The sequence below is a fragment of the Hoplias malabaricus genome, chromosome 4, assembly GCF_029633855.1.
Source record: "Hoplias malabaricus isolate fHopMal1 chromosome 4, fHopMal1.hap1, whole genome shotgun sequence".
NCBI lineage: Eukaryota > Metazoa > Chordata > Actinopteri > Characiformes > Erythrinidae > Hoplias > Hoplias malabaricus.
In genome coordinates this window covers 61,338,845-61,357,005 of record NC_089803.1, presented here as the reverse complement: position 1 = coordinate 61,357,005, position 18,161 = coordinate 61,338,845, and the positions used below count along the sequence as shown (strand labels likewise).

Below are 18,161 nucleotides of genomic sequence, written 5' to 3'. Positions count from 1 at the left end.
AACGCGAATAAGAATCCTACTGGTGTGTAACTGCTGCACCATTGAAGACCGGACGGAAATATCTAATTAAAAGCTAGTGTATACGAAACCAATTCTGTTGTGATACAGTCTGGCAGAATGTAACCTTAACTGATGCACGATTTAAGGTGGAACAGAACTTCAGTCCATCAACAGAGCAGCGGTTTTGGCAGCCCCAGAGCAGAGACATGTTTCCCTACAGAGGGGTTTGTACTCACAGAGCTCGGAGTACCGGTGGCAGCGGGTAGCGAGCTGCAGCAGGACTCTTTCCAGAAGATCCGAGAGCAGCTCACAGGCGGAGAGCTGAACCGCGTCCCAGCCCAGAGCCTGGCAGACCTGCGCCACACAGACCCGCAGCAGCGAACGGGCATAACTCTCACACATCTCTCTGTATATCTCCTTCCCTCTCTCTCCCTCTGCCTTTCTCTCTCAGCCCCTCATCGCCCAGTTCACACACACACACACACACACACACACACACACACCAGACGCTTAAACACAAACAACAACAAGAGGGACAACAACAATCACACGACAAAACAATCTCTCAGATCAACAAACAGCTCGGTGCCTCCACAACAGGCGCCATCACTCTTTCACTCAACAGATCCCCGAGTAATCGATCCCTGGGGCATGCGCACACATACGTGTTGCTGAAGGTCGATTACGCGGGAATCGATTCCATGTTCTTGCAGTGACTTATGCCCTGTCCCAATACTCGCATTTGCAGCCTCGCACCCTCCTCTGGCTCTTCTGAGCGTCCCCGCTGAGGTTGTAGGGAGTTTCATTTCTTTCATTTTCCCCAACAAGGGTGTTTACGACTGCCCCTAACACGCCACTCTCCTAAATAGGCATCTGACACTTTTGTGAAAGTAATGTTTTTTTTATTCAATGATGTTGCATGTGATACAGTGTACAATAATAAAACAATACATTGCATGAGTCCAACACTTATGGGAAATGCAAAACATGCATCAAGAATTATGATACACATACATGCATGCAAACAAATAAATAAACAGTCCACTTTTTTTGTAGACATAACTTTGTAGACATTTTGAATTCTTTGGATTATTAACCATATTCTAGTTCGGCTAAAAATATATACAATTTTGGTAACATTTTTCAGATGTTTTTCTCTTTGTGAATATACAACTTTGGATTAGGAACAAGAGCTTCAAGAGTTTTTTTCTGATTCAAAAATAACAAATGTCTTTAATGTCTTTAAGTTTAAAATTACAATCAGAATTTACATTCCACTGAGCCTGTGAAGTTCCACAGCAACACCAAAGCTACACAGGGAATTTGGACATCATATCTGAGATTCCCAACCATATAGAGTTAAAGCATTCAGTTCTGTGGGAACTTAAGGCTGCATAGGGAATACTGAGTAATAGTTTATCACTGTACATGATGTTGACAGTATAGTCTTGGGTAGAATCAGTCATCACATTTTAATGGGGGTTAACTAGGGTGACCAGATATGAGATGGCTGCCGTTGTATGCTTAGCTGAACCTATGTGTGCTTTTATGTCCTTTACATCTTTATTTGCTACACAAAACATGAGAATTTCTTTTTTTTTAATTCATCCGAGAGCTTACATTTACGTTTCGGCATAGCTGCTCGAGATGAGGGTAGGTGATGACATGAGCTTTGCCTGACGTAAAAAAGGACTACTGACATACAGACTGACCAATTAAATGTTTACAGAGAAGGTTATCGACCAATAACGGTAGCTCTACAGTCAGACCGTTGGAGGGCGGGACTAGTTTGTGAACTAAACGCTTCTCGAAATTCTATGTATGCTCTAGAAAAACAAAATCCTGGACGTCTGTGAAATTCCGCCCGGACATTTTTTTAAGTCTAAAAAAGAGGACATGTCCGGGTAAAAGAGGACGTCTGGTCACTCTAGGGTTAACCACCAGACACAAATGAAATAAAACACTAGACACAAATGAAATTCTCTAAAAAATGTGGTACATTGGAAAATATATCTCTATGAACATTTCTCTATGCCATATATAGCGAAAAATGGTAAACTATTATTGCAAAAACAAAGGTGAGAGCTGGTGCTTATTTTCTCCTAAATTTGTCTTGGAATTGTCAGAAACATGTCTGGTTTCAGGTAGAGGTGAAGACCACTCCTGTATGTTTTTCAGTTTAAGGCAGCAGTATGTCCCAATTCTGAATATGTCAAAACCAGTATTACTAAGCAAGTACTGACACCAAATATACCACCAAAAATGAACAGTCTAATTCTGGGTGGCTTTGTAGCCATTAACTTCCTGTGCGATTAACGAGTGTGTGTACCTTAAAGTAACTGAATTCACTCATCCAGTGTCCACAATCGTAGACATATAATGCATTTACATACCCTAGTGGATGTGAAAACACTGCAAACACTGTTGTGTAGTAAACGTACACTCCACAAAACTAATAAATCCATTTAAATAAATTAAAATGTACTAGAGCAATGAGAATGCATCTAATTAACATTCATAAAGAACCTTAGCACATAGGATCCGGTAGCAAAATTTGAATAATGAGTTGCCATCTAGCCAAACAAATTTTCCCACTGGTGCAGCACTAGTGGACAGAGGCTCAACGACCCTAAAAGTCACCCAGAGTGAAGTGCAGTCATTCTACACCAGCAGCTACTCACAAGAAGGCGCCACTCAATCTGATCCTGCAATGAGGGTTTGGGTTGCACACAAATAATGAGGAGGCTAAACGTGTTTTGATTGCCAATTATTATAAAACAACAATAGGCATGCCATGAAGTCAGCAGGGTTCACCACTAATCAGTTCAGTGTAACTTTACACTGCTTTAATCAAAGAACCTGAGCCATTGAAAGTTCATATATGGGATTAAATCCATGAGCTTTTATTTAGGTCAAGCCCTCATTTCACAGAGAAGTTCTTTGTACCGATAACCTCTAACACCCAAGAGGTATATTAAAATAATGAAATATAAACCTTTCCAAAGAAAGTTTCTAACAACTGAATGAAGCCTTAAGTTTCTAAATGATTGTTTGCTTAACATATGTTTCAATGAAAGAATAAATTCTGTACAAAAATTAAGTTTCCAGAGATACTTAAGCCTCGTCTTAGAATAAATTACATCACCAATGTTTAACCACCACTGGACTTAGTATAGCTTTAAAATGATTAAAACCTCATGGTTAACTTTAAATATGTTTATTAGACTGAATGCTTTTTACTCAAAAAATTAATGAAAGACTTAATTGGAAACTAAAGCATGGTTCTACTGCTTAATTTCCAAGAACTCGTTAACACCTTTTTATTTCAAGATTATATGTATGCTATAAATCCAAAAGATTGTAAACACCTCTGCTAATAAAATTAACTGACCTACATGAAGGTGTACCTACATGAAGGTGTACCTATAGCTGACATCAGTGTACAGTGAACAGTTGGTATAATCTCTACAATGAAGCATTGGGAATGGAATGGGCCACATTTGAGCAGCTGCACACGAGTCTAATATTACTATATCCCAAGACATGCATCAACTAAAAGGGTATAAACCTTTTGGCAAAGGACCTTGAAATTACAGGAACTGCTTCTGCAGCAGTTGGAGAAAAACTCTACTGATTTCAGAAGAGACATTGGGCAAAAACCTATAAATATTCGGCTATAGCAAATGTTTACTTTTATCTTAATTAACAATAAAGCTACACCATTATATAGTAGTGTTGTGATTCAGGTATTGCTCTCTGTGATTTTCATTAAAATAAGTTTGGCCAAAGTCGATGCATTTAGGTGTGAACTGAGAAAAAATAAATAAATAAAATTTGACCACAGCACCAACAATGGACATCAATGTAAGAGGTTTATTTTCTCATATTTTACAAACAAAAGAACAAATATTTCACTTGATGCCAGACAACTGAACTGGAACGCATTCTATAATTCAGAACCACAACGAGGGTCCGGATGGGTACTCTTTACCTGTGAAGAAATGAAATAAGCTATTACACACATGCAAGCCACATCACTCTTACATAAAACCATTGATAGATTAAAAATGGACATTTAAAATAACATTTTACCAAGCTACCACTATGAAAAGAAATATACAGAAAGCATGTACTCTACAAGAGCAGGTTTAACTAACATGGATCTAACATAGGGCTGGGCAATTAATTGAAATCGACATTTAGAACTTCTAATCAATATAATCTTTTCTATATGGATTAAATTGATTACTTTTATTCTGTTATATCCCCACTGGGTGTTCATGTACTGTCCCTTTAAAACCACACTACTAAGCTGTAGTCACATGATCGTGCCCCATCTGCCACATGGAAGCAACCTAAACGCAGAGGCTGACCAAGTGACACAAGCAGCTCGTACCAAAGAAAAACAGCGTCTGGTTTGGACGTGCTGTGTTTTGACTATAATTAAGACGACACTGAACAGAAAAGATGTTCAGATGAAAAGATGAAAAGAGAAAGATGTCAAATGTAAACAATGAGGAAAAAACAGTTTCAGCAACCAAAGCACAATCACTCCAAATATAAACCGTGCTTTAAAAAAAAAAAATAAATAAAATAAAAAAATATATAAAAAAAAAAAAACACGAGAGGAACAAGCTCCAAGCAACATTAGAAAAAAATATCCCAGCTTTAATACTGGAGCATATTTATAGTACAAGCCCTGTCACTGAACTATGAGGGTCAAAAATACAAAAACAAAAGTAATCTTTCATTAATTGTAATCATGGTAAAACATACAATTAATCTGCGCTCATCACCCAGCACTAACCTAACATTTAACTAACTAACTAACATTTTCAAACACAGCCACAGTGGTAAACATTCGGCTTCACTAGTTTACCTTCATTATGCCTCAGTCCCTGAGAGAATTGAATGTATGTTGGTGAAGGGTGTTAGTCAATGGGGATAAAATTAAAACAAATGACAAATTAGTACTAATTTTATGAAAATGTTAACTTTACATGAACTAAAGAAATTAATTAAACAAATTAAGAAAGATTAAAAAAATTGTGGATAAGTATAAAGATAATTAGATTAGAGACGTTTTCACACCCAAATAAATAACTCAAAGCAAGAGAAATTAAAAGCAAGCAGATATACAAATTAAGGCATGCAGACAGAGGAAAAAAAAAAATACTAGTATTAAAATAAAATCAGGCAGCTTAGTATTTTGCATGTATGGCAATATAGACAAATGAATGGGATGAGACAGAGAAAACTGAATAAATCAGATCAGATAGAGAAAGACAGGTGAGCAAAAGATAATAGTTAAATGGTTACAGCTAAATGTACGAGAAGGTGGAATGAGAAATTAAAGGAATGAACAAACACACACAAATTACTGAACATCTTACAGAGCAGCAGCTCCAGAGATGATCTCAATGAGCTCCTTGGTGATGACAGCCTGGCGAGTGCGGTTGAAGGTGAGGGTCAGTTTATCGATCATCTCAGCTGTAAGAAGGGAAAAAATAAATAAAAACATTTATATATATATGAAGCCCAAGAATTCATAAATATCAAAGTCAAGTTAATTCCACCTTACCTCAGTTCATGCATTAGGAAAATTGTGTAATGCCACGTTAAGTGGCTTTCACTTCATATAATTATTTAATGACAGACTGTATGTCCTCTGTTTGGCATCAGAATAACTGCTTTCCTGCAGAATGATTTTTCACCCGCATATACTAAAACACCAACTTTCTGTTTAATGTGTGTAGTACAGGGGTGCACAACTCCAGTCCTGGAGGGCCAGTATCCAGTAAAGTGTGGTGATTACTTTGCTCTCACACACCTGATTCAACTCATCTGTTAATTGACAGGTTTAAGTGTTGTGTTTTAGCAGAGGAATCACCAAACTTTGCTGGATTTGCTGGAGTTGTGCACCCCTGGTGTAGGAGAACCGATTAACTGGTATAGAACGTTACACAGGAGTTCTTAAAAGTTTTGCACAATTACTCACATTCACATATCATTTGCAGAAATGGATATTAAGGACCCATTACTGATTAAGTTTTCAAGTTTTGTTATTTTATTACACCGCTACTCTACAACATTTTTTAAAAGAAATTTTGATGCTGTCATGGAGTTATGCGAGAAAAAAATATTTCTTATGAGTGTATGGTTGAACAGAGCAAAGATGTGGCTTCACTCACAGGCGTTCTTGCTGGCGCTGTCCATAGCCGTCATTCTAGCACTCTGTTCACTGGTGGTGGACTCCTTCAACCCATAGTAGATTATGTTCACCAGGGAAAACTCCTGATAGTTTCTCAGCACATCAGCATCTATGTCATCATAGACACCCATGTTCTCTGCATTAGAAGAAAAAGAAATGTTTGGTTAGTCTGATCTCATAGCTGGAAAATTAATTTCAATTTAATTATTCTCTCAATAAATGATTGCAACCAAAGATTAAAGAAAGATTAATGGAAAATATTTAACAATACCTGAACTGGCAACAGTTTCCATAGAATAGAGAGGCTTCTCGTCTGTTCTGTATGAAATAACAGACCTGTACAATAAAAATAAATAAATAAATAAACAAACATGTACATTATTCACTGTTAATGTAATTTAAAAAGTTATCAAAAAATAAATGTATATATTTATTTAACAGACCTAAATCTGTTAAAGATGAGGGTGCCCTGGTCAAACTCATAGCCAGAGTCCAACAGCTCTGTGGCAATGACTGAAGCATCAGTGAAAGTTGGAGGTTTCCTGCCCACCTCCTTGCAGTTAATGAGGATATGTTTGCCATGAGTCCTAGGAAAGAGAAAAAGAAAAAGGCTTTTAATAGAAAGGCAAAAAAACGAACATAACATGAATCAACTAACATGATTTTAAAGAGGTTCCTAGAAAAAAATTAACAATTTTGGTACACATTTGATTAATATATATGTGTGTACGTATGTATATACATACATATATAAATTAAACCTTTACTGTGTAGTGTCCCCCCCTTTTACCTTATAGTTAGTGAGTGTGTATGACTTGTGTATATCTCTGGGAAAACATATCTGAGAAAAAAAAAATTTACCTATAGAGCAGGCCTCTGAGCTTGTCTCCTACATTAACCACCATGACATCTTTGCCAGCACCAGAGAGTCTAGCGATTTCACTCTTTATGGCTTTAGCCACACTGCTGTGGATGGCACCACAAAGCCCTCGATCTGATGACACACCAATTATCAGATGCTTGTTCTTATCCTCTGGAGCTTTGATATCAGCCTTCTCATACAGTGCTGAAAAAAATCAAACAAACAGAAGTCTCTGAAATAATCCCAAAAAAAACCAAAAACAAATAAAACCCCAAAACATTGCTAGTTTTTGAATACATTTTTTAAATTTGTCCTTCCTATAGAGTATTGTTTCTAAGTGTCAGTATCATGCTACATTTGGTGTATGAGAATTATCTTATATGATAGAAGTCATATGGATGACTACACAGCCTAAAACGTACTGAAAATGTATTAACTTACCAAGTGCACCAGTGCCATAGACACGAGCCGGTTTTAAGGCTTTCTCTGCCCGAGCGTACTTGGCGGCGGCCACCATCTTCATGGACTTGGTGATCTTCTGGATGTTCTTGACGGACTTCAACCGAATGGTGACTAAAGATAAATGCAGATAATAGGAATAATTTCAATCAGTTTTATGACTGAAAGACATGCATCACCAAGTCATTCCCCCAGTCAATATACCTCATAGGAACAAAAGGTGCTATATAAGAGTTTCTCTTAATTTCAGTTTCATTGCATATATTTGATTAAATCCTTTTTTATATAAAAAGGCCGAATCTCCCTGAAAGTAGGCTCCTGCAGAAAACCATGAGAAAATCCCTCAGATTGTCTCACTTTGATCAAAATACCACCTCAGGGACAGATTAACTTTATGGGGTTCTGCAACAGGTGTTGTTGGCAGTAAATTGCTACTATATACTTAAATGTAAGGTTATGTATTTAAACTATAAGGTTAAATGATACAAAATACAATCAACAGGGATAATAGTAAGGTTTACTCACTGTCCTTCAAGGTAGCCATGTTCCTGACCTGCCCACTGCAAAAATAAAACACATTGAATGAAAAAAAGTCAATGACATTTGCATTCGAAGCTTCAGAGAAATAAGTTCCTTTAAACTCAAATAATGCAATCAGACAATGAAAATTCATATTAGGAATGATTTACGTTAAGGTGTTTATTTTTCCTTCTCTCTCTCATTGTTGTGTTTTAGTTTGTTCCTTCATCCATTCATTCATCTACACTCTATTTTTCTGTAACCACTTCAACCTGTTCAGGGTGGGCTGGGGCCTATCCTGAATCACTGGCCACAAACACATGGCAGAAACACATCCTGGGTGCCACTGCCAAAAGAGTTTTTTTTCCCTCTCTTTTTCTCAATACATCCAAGAACAAGATTTTGAATACTTATATGTATCCCTTTGTAATGTTTTTCAATAAATATTGTCAGATCGATACGAGACTGAATACTACTGAATATACTCAAATGTATCGCTTTTTAATTTGTAGTTAAATAAATCTACTTAAATTTGTGAAATTATAGTTTTTGCATTGCAACCAACGAGTCTAACCTGTTGGATCAAAAAATATATACATTTATATACATCACTCAGCTTTTTATTATTATTATTATTATTATTATTATTATTCTTTATTTACTCTTCTGGGGAAAAAAAAATATCACATAGCTTTGAGGCACAATATGAGCCATTAAAAAACATACGTACATTTTATATCATTAACAAAAAGGCCTGTTTCATTCTGAAGGATAAAGAGAGCACTATGTATTTTTGCTTTAATTGCATGGAATCTAAACTCTAACTCCAAACGTCTTCTACTTTCCTTGGGGGAAACTTCGTGAGTATTAACCCTAATTTAAAAGCTAAGTGGTTAAATTAAATATTTAGTTTTCCATTTACATTTTGCAGCTGTCAAACCTTTGCTCTGCTTAAATGTTTAGGGCCAATAACTCAAATTAGAGATAAGTCTATGTCAACTTTTTATTATTATTATTAACTTAAACACTTCACTGAAGAGCTTTAAACAGCACAGGAATTGTAAAAACTTAATTTAAAATAAAATAAGCACTGAAGAAAAGTTATTCTGGGTGTACCCCATACAAACAGGTCAAGACAAAAACCAAACTAATTTCAGTTACATTTAATGTCTTCAGGACGTTACATCAGGTATAAAAAGCTGTAAATCAAGTCAGAGACTCGCATGCTTGTTGAAAAGAATCGAACCGGTTAAGTTCAATGTAAATCAACCTAATGCACTGCGGCCTACTGGGAGAGTGACGTCCTTGCAAGGTTTTAACCCAAATAACAGCCGAAATGTACCTGCAAACGCCTTAACTGCACATTCAAGTCAATTTACAAGATGTTACACAGCGTTAAGAAATAAAATAAAGAACATTTCATGTTTTACCATTGTGGGAGGAACACCGCCGCGCTGGCCCTGCTAAACATGTTCACTTCCAATGAAGGTCAGACTGGCCGCACTGCGCATGCGCATAGCGCCTACAAAATGTCGAATCCCCGATGACGTTTTTCTCACTCAACAGAACCGATTCTTAAATTTGAGTCTGTTTTTTTCGCGTCAGTGGGTTAGAATGCGATGTTAAATAATTAAACGATTAAGTGTAATTGTGATATGGATTAATTTATTAATGATTTTGGCATTAAATATTCCATACGTTTATGAGTGACATATTTGACTGAATATAAGCTTGCGTCACATAAGGTGTACTCTACACATACTAATTTTACACAATACTTTGCTGTTTTGTGAGCTTTGAAAATGGAACCTCAAAGTTTCCCACTATTGCAATTGTATCATTATGTGCACGTATACAATATTTTTGATTTAATGGCAGATGTGGGAATATTATCGTGTTCTCTCGCTAAATACTATAAAACATTTGCATTAATATATATCCAGAATGCATTGAGAAGTTTAATTTAGCACATCCAGGTTTCAAATGTATACAATTTGTGGTCTTCAGGACAAAAGATTTGTGGTCTTTTGTCTCCAGTTAGTCAGACATAAATTCCCACTAAATGTAAATTCACCTCGATATTCTAGATATAAATTTAGATAGATGCTACGAATAAATTGAAAATAAAGTCTAAATGTCTTGATTCAGTTGAAATTCTGAGTCTATTCTGTCCTTTGAAAGAATCTGATTCTAAGAACGATTCAATCAGGTCCACGATTATTACAGCTACACAAGGAATGATGACGTAGAAAACACACACGCACACACACAAATCTAAAAGACCGAGCAACACAGGGGAACCAGAGCTCTAGCAACTCAGTAGTCAGTTTATTTTCTCGGTGTGCTATTTATCGGTTAAAGCAGTGATAAACCATGGGCAAGGCTGATTTTCTGAGTCCGAAAGCGATCGGAAACAGGATTAAGGCGAAAGGCCTGCAGAAGTTGCGTTGGTATTGTCAGATGTGCCAGAAACAATGCCGTGATGAAGTGAGATTTATACCTGTCTTTAACATTTTAAATGTTGATGAAATTAATTTCAGCTTTTCACAAAATATAGCCATTTAATAAGTCATATTAATAAGTTGTAATAATTACGACGTATAATAATGAGATCCTAATATTCTCATAATTATCTCGTAACCGTGACTTTTCATAATTATGACGTAATGTACCATAATAAAGACTTAAGTTCTTATAATTATGACTTTGTATGTCATAGCCCTATTTGAAAATGGCTGATATAAAATAATTTTTTTTCTCATTATTTTGAACTGTCATTATTATGAGATGGTAAGCCTGTCTTTTGAGATATTAAGATATTCTCTGTGAAATCATAAGTCATTATGGTGACAACCTATGTAATTACCCTTTAAAATATTTTATAAGAAGTTAATATCATCATTCTGTAAGTCAATATTTTGGCATCTTTAGTTATTACATGAGGAGGTATGGTGGAGCAACAGTGTTGCTGCCATACAGCTCAAGGATCTTGGAGTTCTGGAGTTAGTCCTTGCTTCATTTCACTGTCTGTTAGAAGTTTAGTGGGTTCTCACTGTGTCTGCATGAATTTCCTCACACGGTCCAAAAACACGTTGGTAAGTTAATTGGCTGTGTGAAATTGTCCACAGATGTGTGAGAGTCTAGGTGAGTGTGTGAAGTACTGTGATGGACTGGTGCCCTGTTTAGACCCAATGTGTCACACCATGACACTTTTTGGGTTGAACCAATTAAAAGACAATGAATTAATAAAAAGTTGTAACATACTGTTTCATCACAGCAGAAACATTCTAAAAATATATAAAATGATAAATGCTGATCTCTCTCTATCTTTCTCTCTCACAGAATGGGTTTAAATGCCACTGTATGTCTGAGTCTCATCAGAGACAGCTGCTACTAGCCTCAGAAAATCCAAATCAGTTCATGAGCTACTTCTCAGAGTGAGTTATTCTCCTTCTCAATGACAGAAGACATGGTATTAGTAATATATCTCCTAAATGTTGGGTTATTAATTTTTTTCCCTTTTTTTTTTAACAGGGAGTTTAAGAACGACTTCTTGGAACTGCTCAGAAGACGCTTCGGTTAGATGCCAACTCTTGTGTTATAAGGAGATGTCCAAATATTGCCACTGTCTTTTTTTTAATATTTCAAACAAATTTTTGTATATTTTGTGAACATTTCATATATGAGCATAGATCAGTTGAAATTATTCAGAGTTACTTAAACTAATCTTCTACAGTGAACATATTTGGTGCATCTAGTGAACTTTATTTGTTAAATCAACCAATTGTATGTAGGTTTTCACATATATTTACGAAGAAATTCAACAAATATATTTTGCTAATGGGTTTCCAACCTTTGCATGCAGATGTAAAATATTGTTATATTAATGTATAAGTTCAAGTTAATTTTGAGTTGCAAGTAGGGCTGTTGTGATGAAAGAATTTTCAATGCTGTGATTTAAAGAAGCTCAATGCGGAGATATGTTGTACTACTGCCCCAAATTATTTACTTTATCCTGATTCTAGTGGTCTATTTCTAACTATTAGCTTGGAACCAGCCTGAACTGTTTTTGGTGGCTGCTTCATGACTTGGTTCTTGCAAAGACAGTTGGGCTTCAATAGATATATGATAGCTAGCTAGATTATGTCTCAAACTCCAAGTATTTCCCTATTTCACTGTGACCTTCTTGCACATATTTTCCATACTGCCTCAAATAAATTGGCTGGTTCTCCCTTTTCATTTGGTTGCTCCCAAACTGGTGAAGCTGGATTTGGTTTTGTGACTAGGTTTGCTGCCATTGTTTCCATTTTATAAAACAAAGACTGACACTCAGCCGTTCAATGGTGGCAGATCAGATTGTGAGGGTTGCTTGCCATTCCCTGTGGTTGGCTGGTCAATAGCACAGTATTATAATATTTTCGTTATTCGTTATTAGCCCTAGCCACAAGACAGTTTTGACAGCAATGATATTGTAATCTATGTTATAGTTTATTAAGGATCCCTTCTGTTTCTGTTTGCAGGGACAAAGCGTGTTCACAACAACATTGTGTATAATGAATACATCAGTAACCGAGAACATGTTCACATGAACTCCACTCAGTGGGAGACTCTCACAGATTTCACTAAATGGCTGGGAAGAGAAGGTAAGCACAGACATTCAGAATTTTTGCTCTTTTACTGACAATAATAATTACAATGCTCATATATATACAAACTACAACAAGATTATTCATTCATTCATTCATTATCTGTAAGCGCTTATCCAATTCAGGGTCACGGTGGGTCCAGAGCCTACCTGGAATCATTGGACGCAAGGCAGGAATACACCCTGAAGGGGGCACCAGTCCTTCACAGGGCAACACACACATTCACTCACACGCTCACACCTACGGACACTAGTTGCCAATCCACCTACCAACGTGTGTTTTTGGACCATGGGAGGAAACCGGAGCACAACAAGATTACCCTTCATTAATATAATTTTCAGTTAAAATGGCCATTAATTTGAATTGGCAGGAAAGAAGTTGCAGAAGACAAGCACTTAGCAGAAGTTTGAAAAATTATTGAAAAATACATTTAACATCAGTTTTACAGCTTCCATTCTTTTAGGCAGTCTTGCTTTCAGTTTTTCAAAAAAGTCTGTAAGAAGATTTTTCAAACCCCTCCAAAATTCAGTCTATCCAAATACTTTTTCAAACATCTGCTTTTTTTGCAATCCAAATAATCCCAAACGCATTCAGTGTTGTTTAGATCTGGTGTGGTCAGTCCATTGTTCTGAGAATACCAGTAGCTTCTTTATTTCATTTTTGTTGATTTCATTTTTCTTCAGTAAGCACTTCTTGAATGTGCCATGTTCTTTCAGACCCATGGTTTTGAGTTGCCTTCTCACAGTGGAATATGGACACAAACACATTGATTCTTTTAGAATCTAAATAAACTGGAGCTTGATTTTCTCCTTTTACTTACAGTTGAAAGCGTTAACTGCTCTTTACTTGATTTTTTCAATTTTGGTACAACACCATGTCTTGTGCAGCTGTTAAAAGGCCCTTCTGAGCTCATGATTTTTTTCCCCTTTCTTATGCAAGCTCATTATTTTATATTTAATATTTCTTGAAATATAAATGTCTTATTATCAGTGGCCTGTTTAAGTGGAAGGGAACCACTCAGATAAAATTTCTTGTTTTGTTATTGTGTAAAGGTTTTTGTAAAGTGGACGAGACACCGAAGGGGTGGTACGTTCAGTACATCGACCGTGATCCAGAAACCATCCGCAGGCAGGAGGAGCTAGAGAAGAAAAAGAAGCAGGAGATGGATGATGAAGAACGAAGTGCCAGGTTTATTGAAGAACAAGTGCGGAGAGGAAGAGAGGGCAAAGATCCAGAGGTGCGTGTGTGTGTATGAGAGAGAGTATGCAATGTGCTTGCAGAGAATTTCACTTCTGTCTCTGAGTTTTAAGTACCTCTCTTTTTATGTTTAGGAGGATCCGGTGTTTACTGAACTGAACAGAGAGAGTAATGAAGAGAAAGTGGCCTTTAACTTGGGCAGTAGCTCCTCTGTAGGACCCATTAAAGCAAGGTAGTATGTAATTAATAGCCACTTTATAGAAGTTCCACATTTATTTATTATATATGCTGTGTTCTATGATTCATATCTATCTGTCTATCTATCTATCTGTCTATCTATCTATCTATCTATCTATCTATCTATCTATCTATCTATCTATCTATCTCACTACTATATGTACAAAAGTGCTTTGTGTTAACATTCATGTTTCAATGTTAGTTCATTAAAGCGTTATTAAAAAGTTCAATAATTTTAGACTGTGAGTTTGTATATGAGAGATTGCATTAAAAGCCAGTTCCATGATGTCATTTGCATCTAAAAAGCTCTCCAGTTAGCTGTGGGTGATTAGCTGTGGCTAAGTCCACTATATATTGGGCAGCTCAACACACCTGGAGAATATTTAACTGCAAGTTTTGTTACATAAGTTGTTTATGAAAAAATAGTAGCATTTAGCTTCTTCTTCTGTATTCCACAGCACATCTTTAGGTCCAAGTGCACTTAAACACACTGGTTCCACTAAGAGGAAAGACTACTCTCACACCTCTGACTCTAAAGGCAAGAAGAAAAAATCTGCGCTCGAAGAGATAATGGAAGTATGTGGGTTATTTATTTGTTTGTTTACTTATTTTCTTACTTGCTAACAGAAGATAACATTTAACTATTTCTTCAATGTTTGCTGAAATTTCTTCTCTTTGCCACTTTCAGATGGAAGAGCAGAAGAAGATGAAGTCAGTGAGGGTGGATAACTGGCTACGTCCAGACATAGTAGTCAAGGTCATCACCAAGAAACTGGGAGATAAATACTACAAGAAGAAAGCCATCATACGGGTCAGTTTGGGATGTGTACTATTATGATCTTGTAGATACTACTCACAGGTGTTTAAACCCATGCTGAAGTAAAAATCCCATTTACAATTCATGATTTTGAATTAAATGTGAATATGTGCTTTGCCTGTGTATTTCCAGGAGGTGCAGAATAAATACACTGCTGTAGTGAAAATGATCGACTCAGGGGACAAACTCAAACTGGACCAAAGTCATGTAGAGACAGTCATCCCAGCACCTGGTAAATTCATCACAATCGATCAAATTTAATAAAAGAAGTTTAAACTTAATTATGATTTTTAGGAGTAGATTCAGCAAATCAAGAAATCTCACATTTCAATTTTGATGTTACCTTTTGCTTAGGTTTATGTTTAAATATAAATGTGACTCGAGAACTCATATAAACTTACTACACAGTTGTGGAATATAAGCAAAAATATGTTTGATTAAATTTTTTTTTATTATTATTTATTTATTATTTACGTAATAGTTTTTTTTGCCCAGAAATTAGCACATGCCTTTATTGAATAGTTATTAGAATAGTTTCTAATCTATTACTGCTTTTGAAAACCAAGTCATTAAATGTGTCATGGTTTAGTCATGGATTTCACAAACTTAGGTGTCAAAACTCTGCTGCTGACTCTCTTTCTCTCTCTTTGTTCTTTCAGGTAAGCGAGTGGTGATTGTGAATGGGCAGTACAGAGATGCAGAGGCCATTCTAGAATGCATTGATGAGAAGAATTTCTCTGCCACTCTCAAAATAGACTCAGTAAGTTTTAGGAGGAATGTAAATACTAATTTATTGAAAGCTGTTAATTACCGTTCAATGTTTTTATAATCACCATTCAGAACCCATTTTGTTGTAGGTACATGAATACAGTGAATCTGTTATGATGATAGTACAATTTAACATCACAGGTATAGTTTGATTATTTAATAGCATCTCAATTTTGTAAAAAAAAAATACCCAGAAATATAAAAGGAGCATATTCTGAAATTATTAATAAATTTGTGTGTCTGGGGCTCCTACCAACCTACAAACTTTGAAATATAACAACTCAGTTTTTTGTAGCCTGTCTAAATCTCAAAACTGTGGTAAGTAAATGGGCTAAGTGCTGAAACCAGTAGTTCTGAACAGGGCTGTTTAGACAGGGAGAGTATGGATTTGTGTTGTTTGATCCCAGTGATATTTTGACCAAAACACATCAGAGATATTTAATTCAGCCCCCAGGGAACTGTAAAAACTTGTGGAAAACATTATAATATGTTCCCTTTAATATACAGGGGTTGGACAATGAAACTGAAACACCTGTCATTTTAGTGTGGGAGGTTTCATGGCTAAATTGGACCAGTCTGGTGGCCAATCTTCATTAATTGCACCTTGCACCAGTAAGAGCAGAGTGTGAAGGTTCAATTAGCAGAGGGTAAGAGCACAGTTTTGCTCAAAATATTGCAATGCACACAACATTATGGGTGACATACCAGAGTTCAAAAGAGGACAAATTGTTGGTGCACGTCTTGTTGGCGCATCTGTGACCAAGTCTTTGTGATGTATCAAGAGCCACGGTATCCAGGGTAATGTCAGCATACCACCAAGAAGGATGAAACATATCCAACAAGATTAACTGTGGATGTTCGGGTGCTGACCCGGATTGTATCCAAAAAACATAAAACCACGGCTGCCCAAATCACGGCAGAATTAAATGTGCACCTCAACTCTCCTGTTTCTACCAGAACTGTCCGAACTTTTGGTCACTCATGCCAATGCCAAATGTTGGTTTCAATGGTGCAAGGAGCACAAATCTTGGGCTGTGGACAATGTGAAACATGTATTGTTCTCTGATGAGTCCACCTTTACTGTTTTCCCCACTTCTGGGAGAGTTACAGTGTGGAGAAGCCCCAAAGAAGCGTACTACCCAGACTGTTGCATGCCTAGAGTGAAGCATGGGGGTGGATCAGTGATGGTTTGGGCTGCCGTATCATGGCATTCCCTTGGCCCAATACTTGTGCTAGATGGGCCAAGGACTGCCGAACCATTCTGGAGGACCATGTGCATCCAATGGTTCAAACATTGTATCCTGAAAGCGGTGCCATGTATCAGGACAACAATGCACCAATACACACAGCAAGACTGGTGAAAGATTGGTTTGATGAACATGAAAGTGAAGTTGAACATCTCCCATGGCCTGCACAGTCACCAGATCTAAATATTATTGAGCCACTTTGGGGTGTTTTGGAGGAGCGAGTCAGGAAACGTTTTCTTCCACCAGCATCACGTAGTGACCTGGCCACTATCCTGCAAGAAGAATGGCTTAAAATCCCTCTGACCACTGTGCAGGACTTGTGTATGTCATTCCCAAGACGAATTGACGCTGTATTGACCGCAAAAGGAGGCCCTACACCGTACTAATAAATTATTGTGGTCTAAAACCAGATGTTTCAGTTTCATTGTCCAACCCCTGTATATTAGCATATCTATTAAAATACATGCTGTTGTTTAGCTTGTGTTTAAGTGAACATAAATCAGTGTACTACTGTATGACTAGTTATTTCAATATTTTGAACCATAGTGTATGTAATATATTGCTTCCTTCTGCACAGAACACAGATCAATTACCTGTCCAGGTGAACACACCACATCACACCAATAAAAGCCTTTGGGCAAGAATTCTAACACTAAATTTCTCAGCATCTATAACATGAATGAAATAGTGTGTGCCAATAAATGTAAAAGTAAAGTCTGCATTAACATGGATGTAAAACATGGCTCTTTTTATTCTGCAGGGTCATATGAAAGGGAAGACAGTGGAAGGCATTGCATATGAAGATTTCTCCAAGCAGGCTTGAGCATTTTTTAAAACATTTTTCTGTGCCACTGTATTCATTTCCCCTGGAAAGTCTCTACTGTGTCAGAGTGTTCTTCAGGATCTTTCTTTTTTACTTCGTTATGTTTTATCTGGTAATGTCAGCATCAATGGCTGCAGTTGAAATTATGTGTGATTAAAGTATATATTTTTCTTGAATGGATTCATACTGAAATTTAAGAAAGGAGAAGAGTTTGAACGGTGTGCGATAAGAACAGTTCATTTTCGTGTTATGTCAGATATAAAGTACTGCGAGAGAACTCTTGTTCTTTGCTTGTCTATCTTCTATGAATCTTTCCAATACAATTAAAAATAACATATTTTTCTGATTTAATTTTCATGAATATTATTTCCTGTT

The 18,161-nt window shown here is 36.6% G+C and overlaps 3 protein-coding genes across 4 annotated transcripts in view; 1 reads left to right on the top strand and 2 right to left on the bottom strand.

The window, feature by feature from the left end:
* Positions 1–634, bottom strand: part of taf3 (TAF3 RNA polymerase II, TATA box binding protein (TBP)-associated facto) — a 65,198-nt gene extending 64,564 nt beyond the window's left edge. Inside the window, exon 1 of the mRNA XM_066669993.1 lies at positions 237–634. Coding sequence (XP_066526090.1) covers positions 237–402 — 166 coding nt within the window. The 5' untranslated portion in view covers positions 403–634. The remainder of the gene's footprint in view (positions 1–236) is intronic.
* Positions 635–3,852: 3,218 nt separating this feature from the next.
* Positions 3,853–9,606, bottom strand: atp5f1c (ATP synthase F1 subunit gamma). 2 transcript variants are annotated; one of them, XM_066668450.1, is made up of 9 exons: positions 9,482–9,606; positions 8,058–8,092; positions 7,515–7,646; positions 7,073–7,277; positions 6,655–6,798; positions 6,483–6,547; positions 6,192–6,347; positions 5,394–5,490; positions 3,853–3,991 (listed from the first exon to the last, which is right to left on the bottom strand). In XM_066668450.1, the coding sequence occupies exons 1-9, from the start codon at positions 9,520–9,522 to the stop codon at positions 3,988–3,990; spliced, it is 879 nt and encodes a 292-aa protein (XP_066524547.1). In that variant the 5' UTR covers positions 9,523–9,606; the 3' UTR covers positions 3,853–3,987. The 2 variants fall into 2 exon arrangements, with proteins under 2 accessions (XP_066524547.1, XP_066524548.1); XM_066668451.1 differs by lacking the exon at positions 3,853–3,991 and having other exon boundaries at positions 5,390–5,490.
* Positions 9,607–10,324: 718 nt separating this feature from the next.
* Positions 10,325–17,974, top strand: kin (Kin17 DNA and RNA binding protein). The gene is made up of 11 exons (XM_066667225.1): positions 10,325–10,538; positions 11,394–11,488; positions 11,586–11,629; positions 12,572–12,694; positions 13,750–13,934; positions 14,029–14,126; positions 14,590–14,707; positions 14,820–14,942; positions 15,081–15,180; positions 15,608–15,708; positions 17,724–17,974. Exons 1-11 carry the CDS (start codon positions 10,425–10,427, stop codon positions 17,784–17,786), a joined length of 1,164 nt encoding a protein of 387 aa, XP_066523322.1. The 5' UTR covers positions 10,325–10,424; the 3' UTR covers positions 17,787–17,974.
* The last annotated feature ends 187 nt before the right edge of the window (positions 17,975–18,161 follow it).

What these genes read in the sequence shown, in the direction of transcription:
- atp5f1c (XM_066668450.1), bottom strand. Translation starts at nt 9,522, where the DNA reads ATGTTTAGCAGGGCCAGCGCGGCGGTGTTCCTCCCACAATG. An exon ending in CTATGGCACTGGTGCACTTG is followed by an intron (nt 7,278 to 7,514) that starts GTAAGTTAATAC and finishes GATTTTTTTCAG; the next exon opens with CACTGTATGAGAAGGCTGAT. An exon ending in CTCATCTTTAACAGATTTAG is followed by an intron (nt 6,548 to 6,654) that starts GTCTGTTAAATA and finishes TTTATTGTACAG; the next exon opens with GTCTGTTATTTCATACAGAA.
- kin (XM_066667225.1), top strand. Translation starts at nt 10,425, where the DNA reads ATGGGCAAGGCTGATTTTCTGAGTCCGAAAGCGATCGGAAACAGGATT. An exon ending in TTCATGAGCTACTTCTCAGA is followed by an intron (nt 11,489 to 11,585) that starts GTGAGTTATTCT and finishes TTTTTTTAACAG; the next exon opens with GGAGTTTAAGAACGACTTCT. An exon ending in GAGAGGGCAAAGATCCAGAG is followed by an intron (nt 13,935 to 14,028) that starts GTGCGTGTGTGT and finishes TTTTATGTTTAG; the next exon opens with GAGGATCCGGTGTTTACTGA.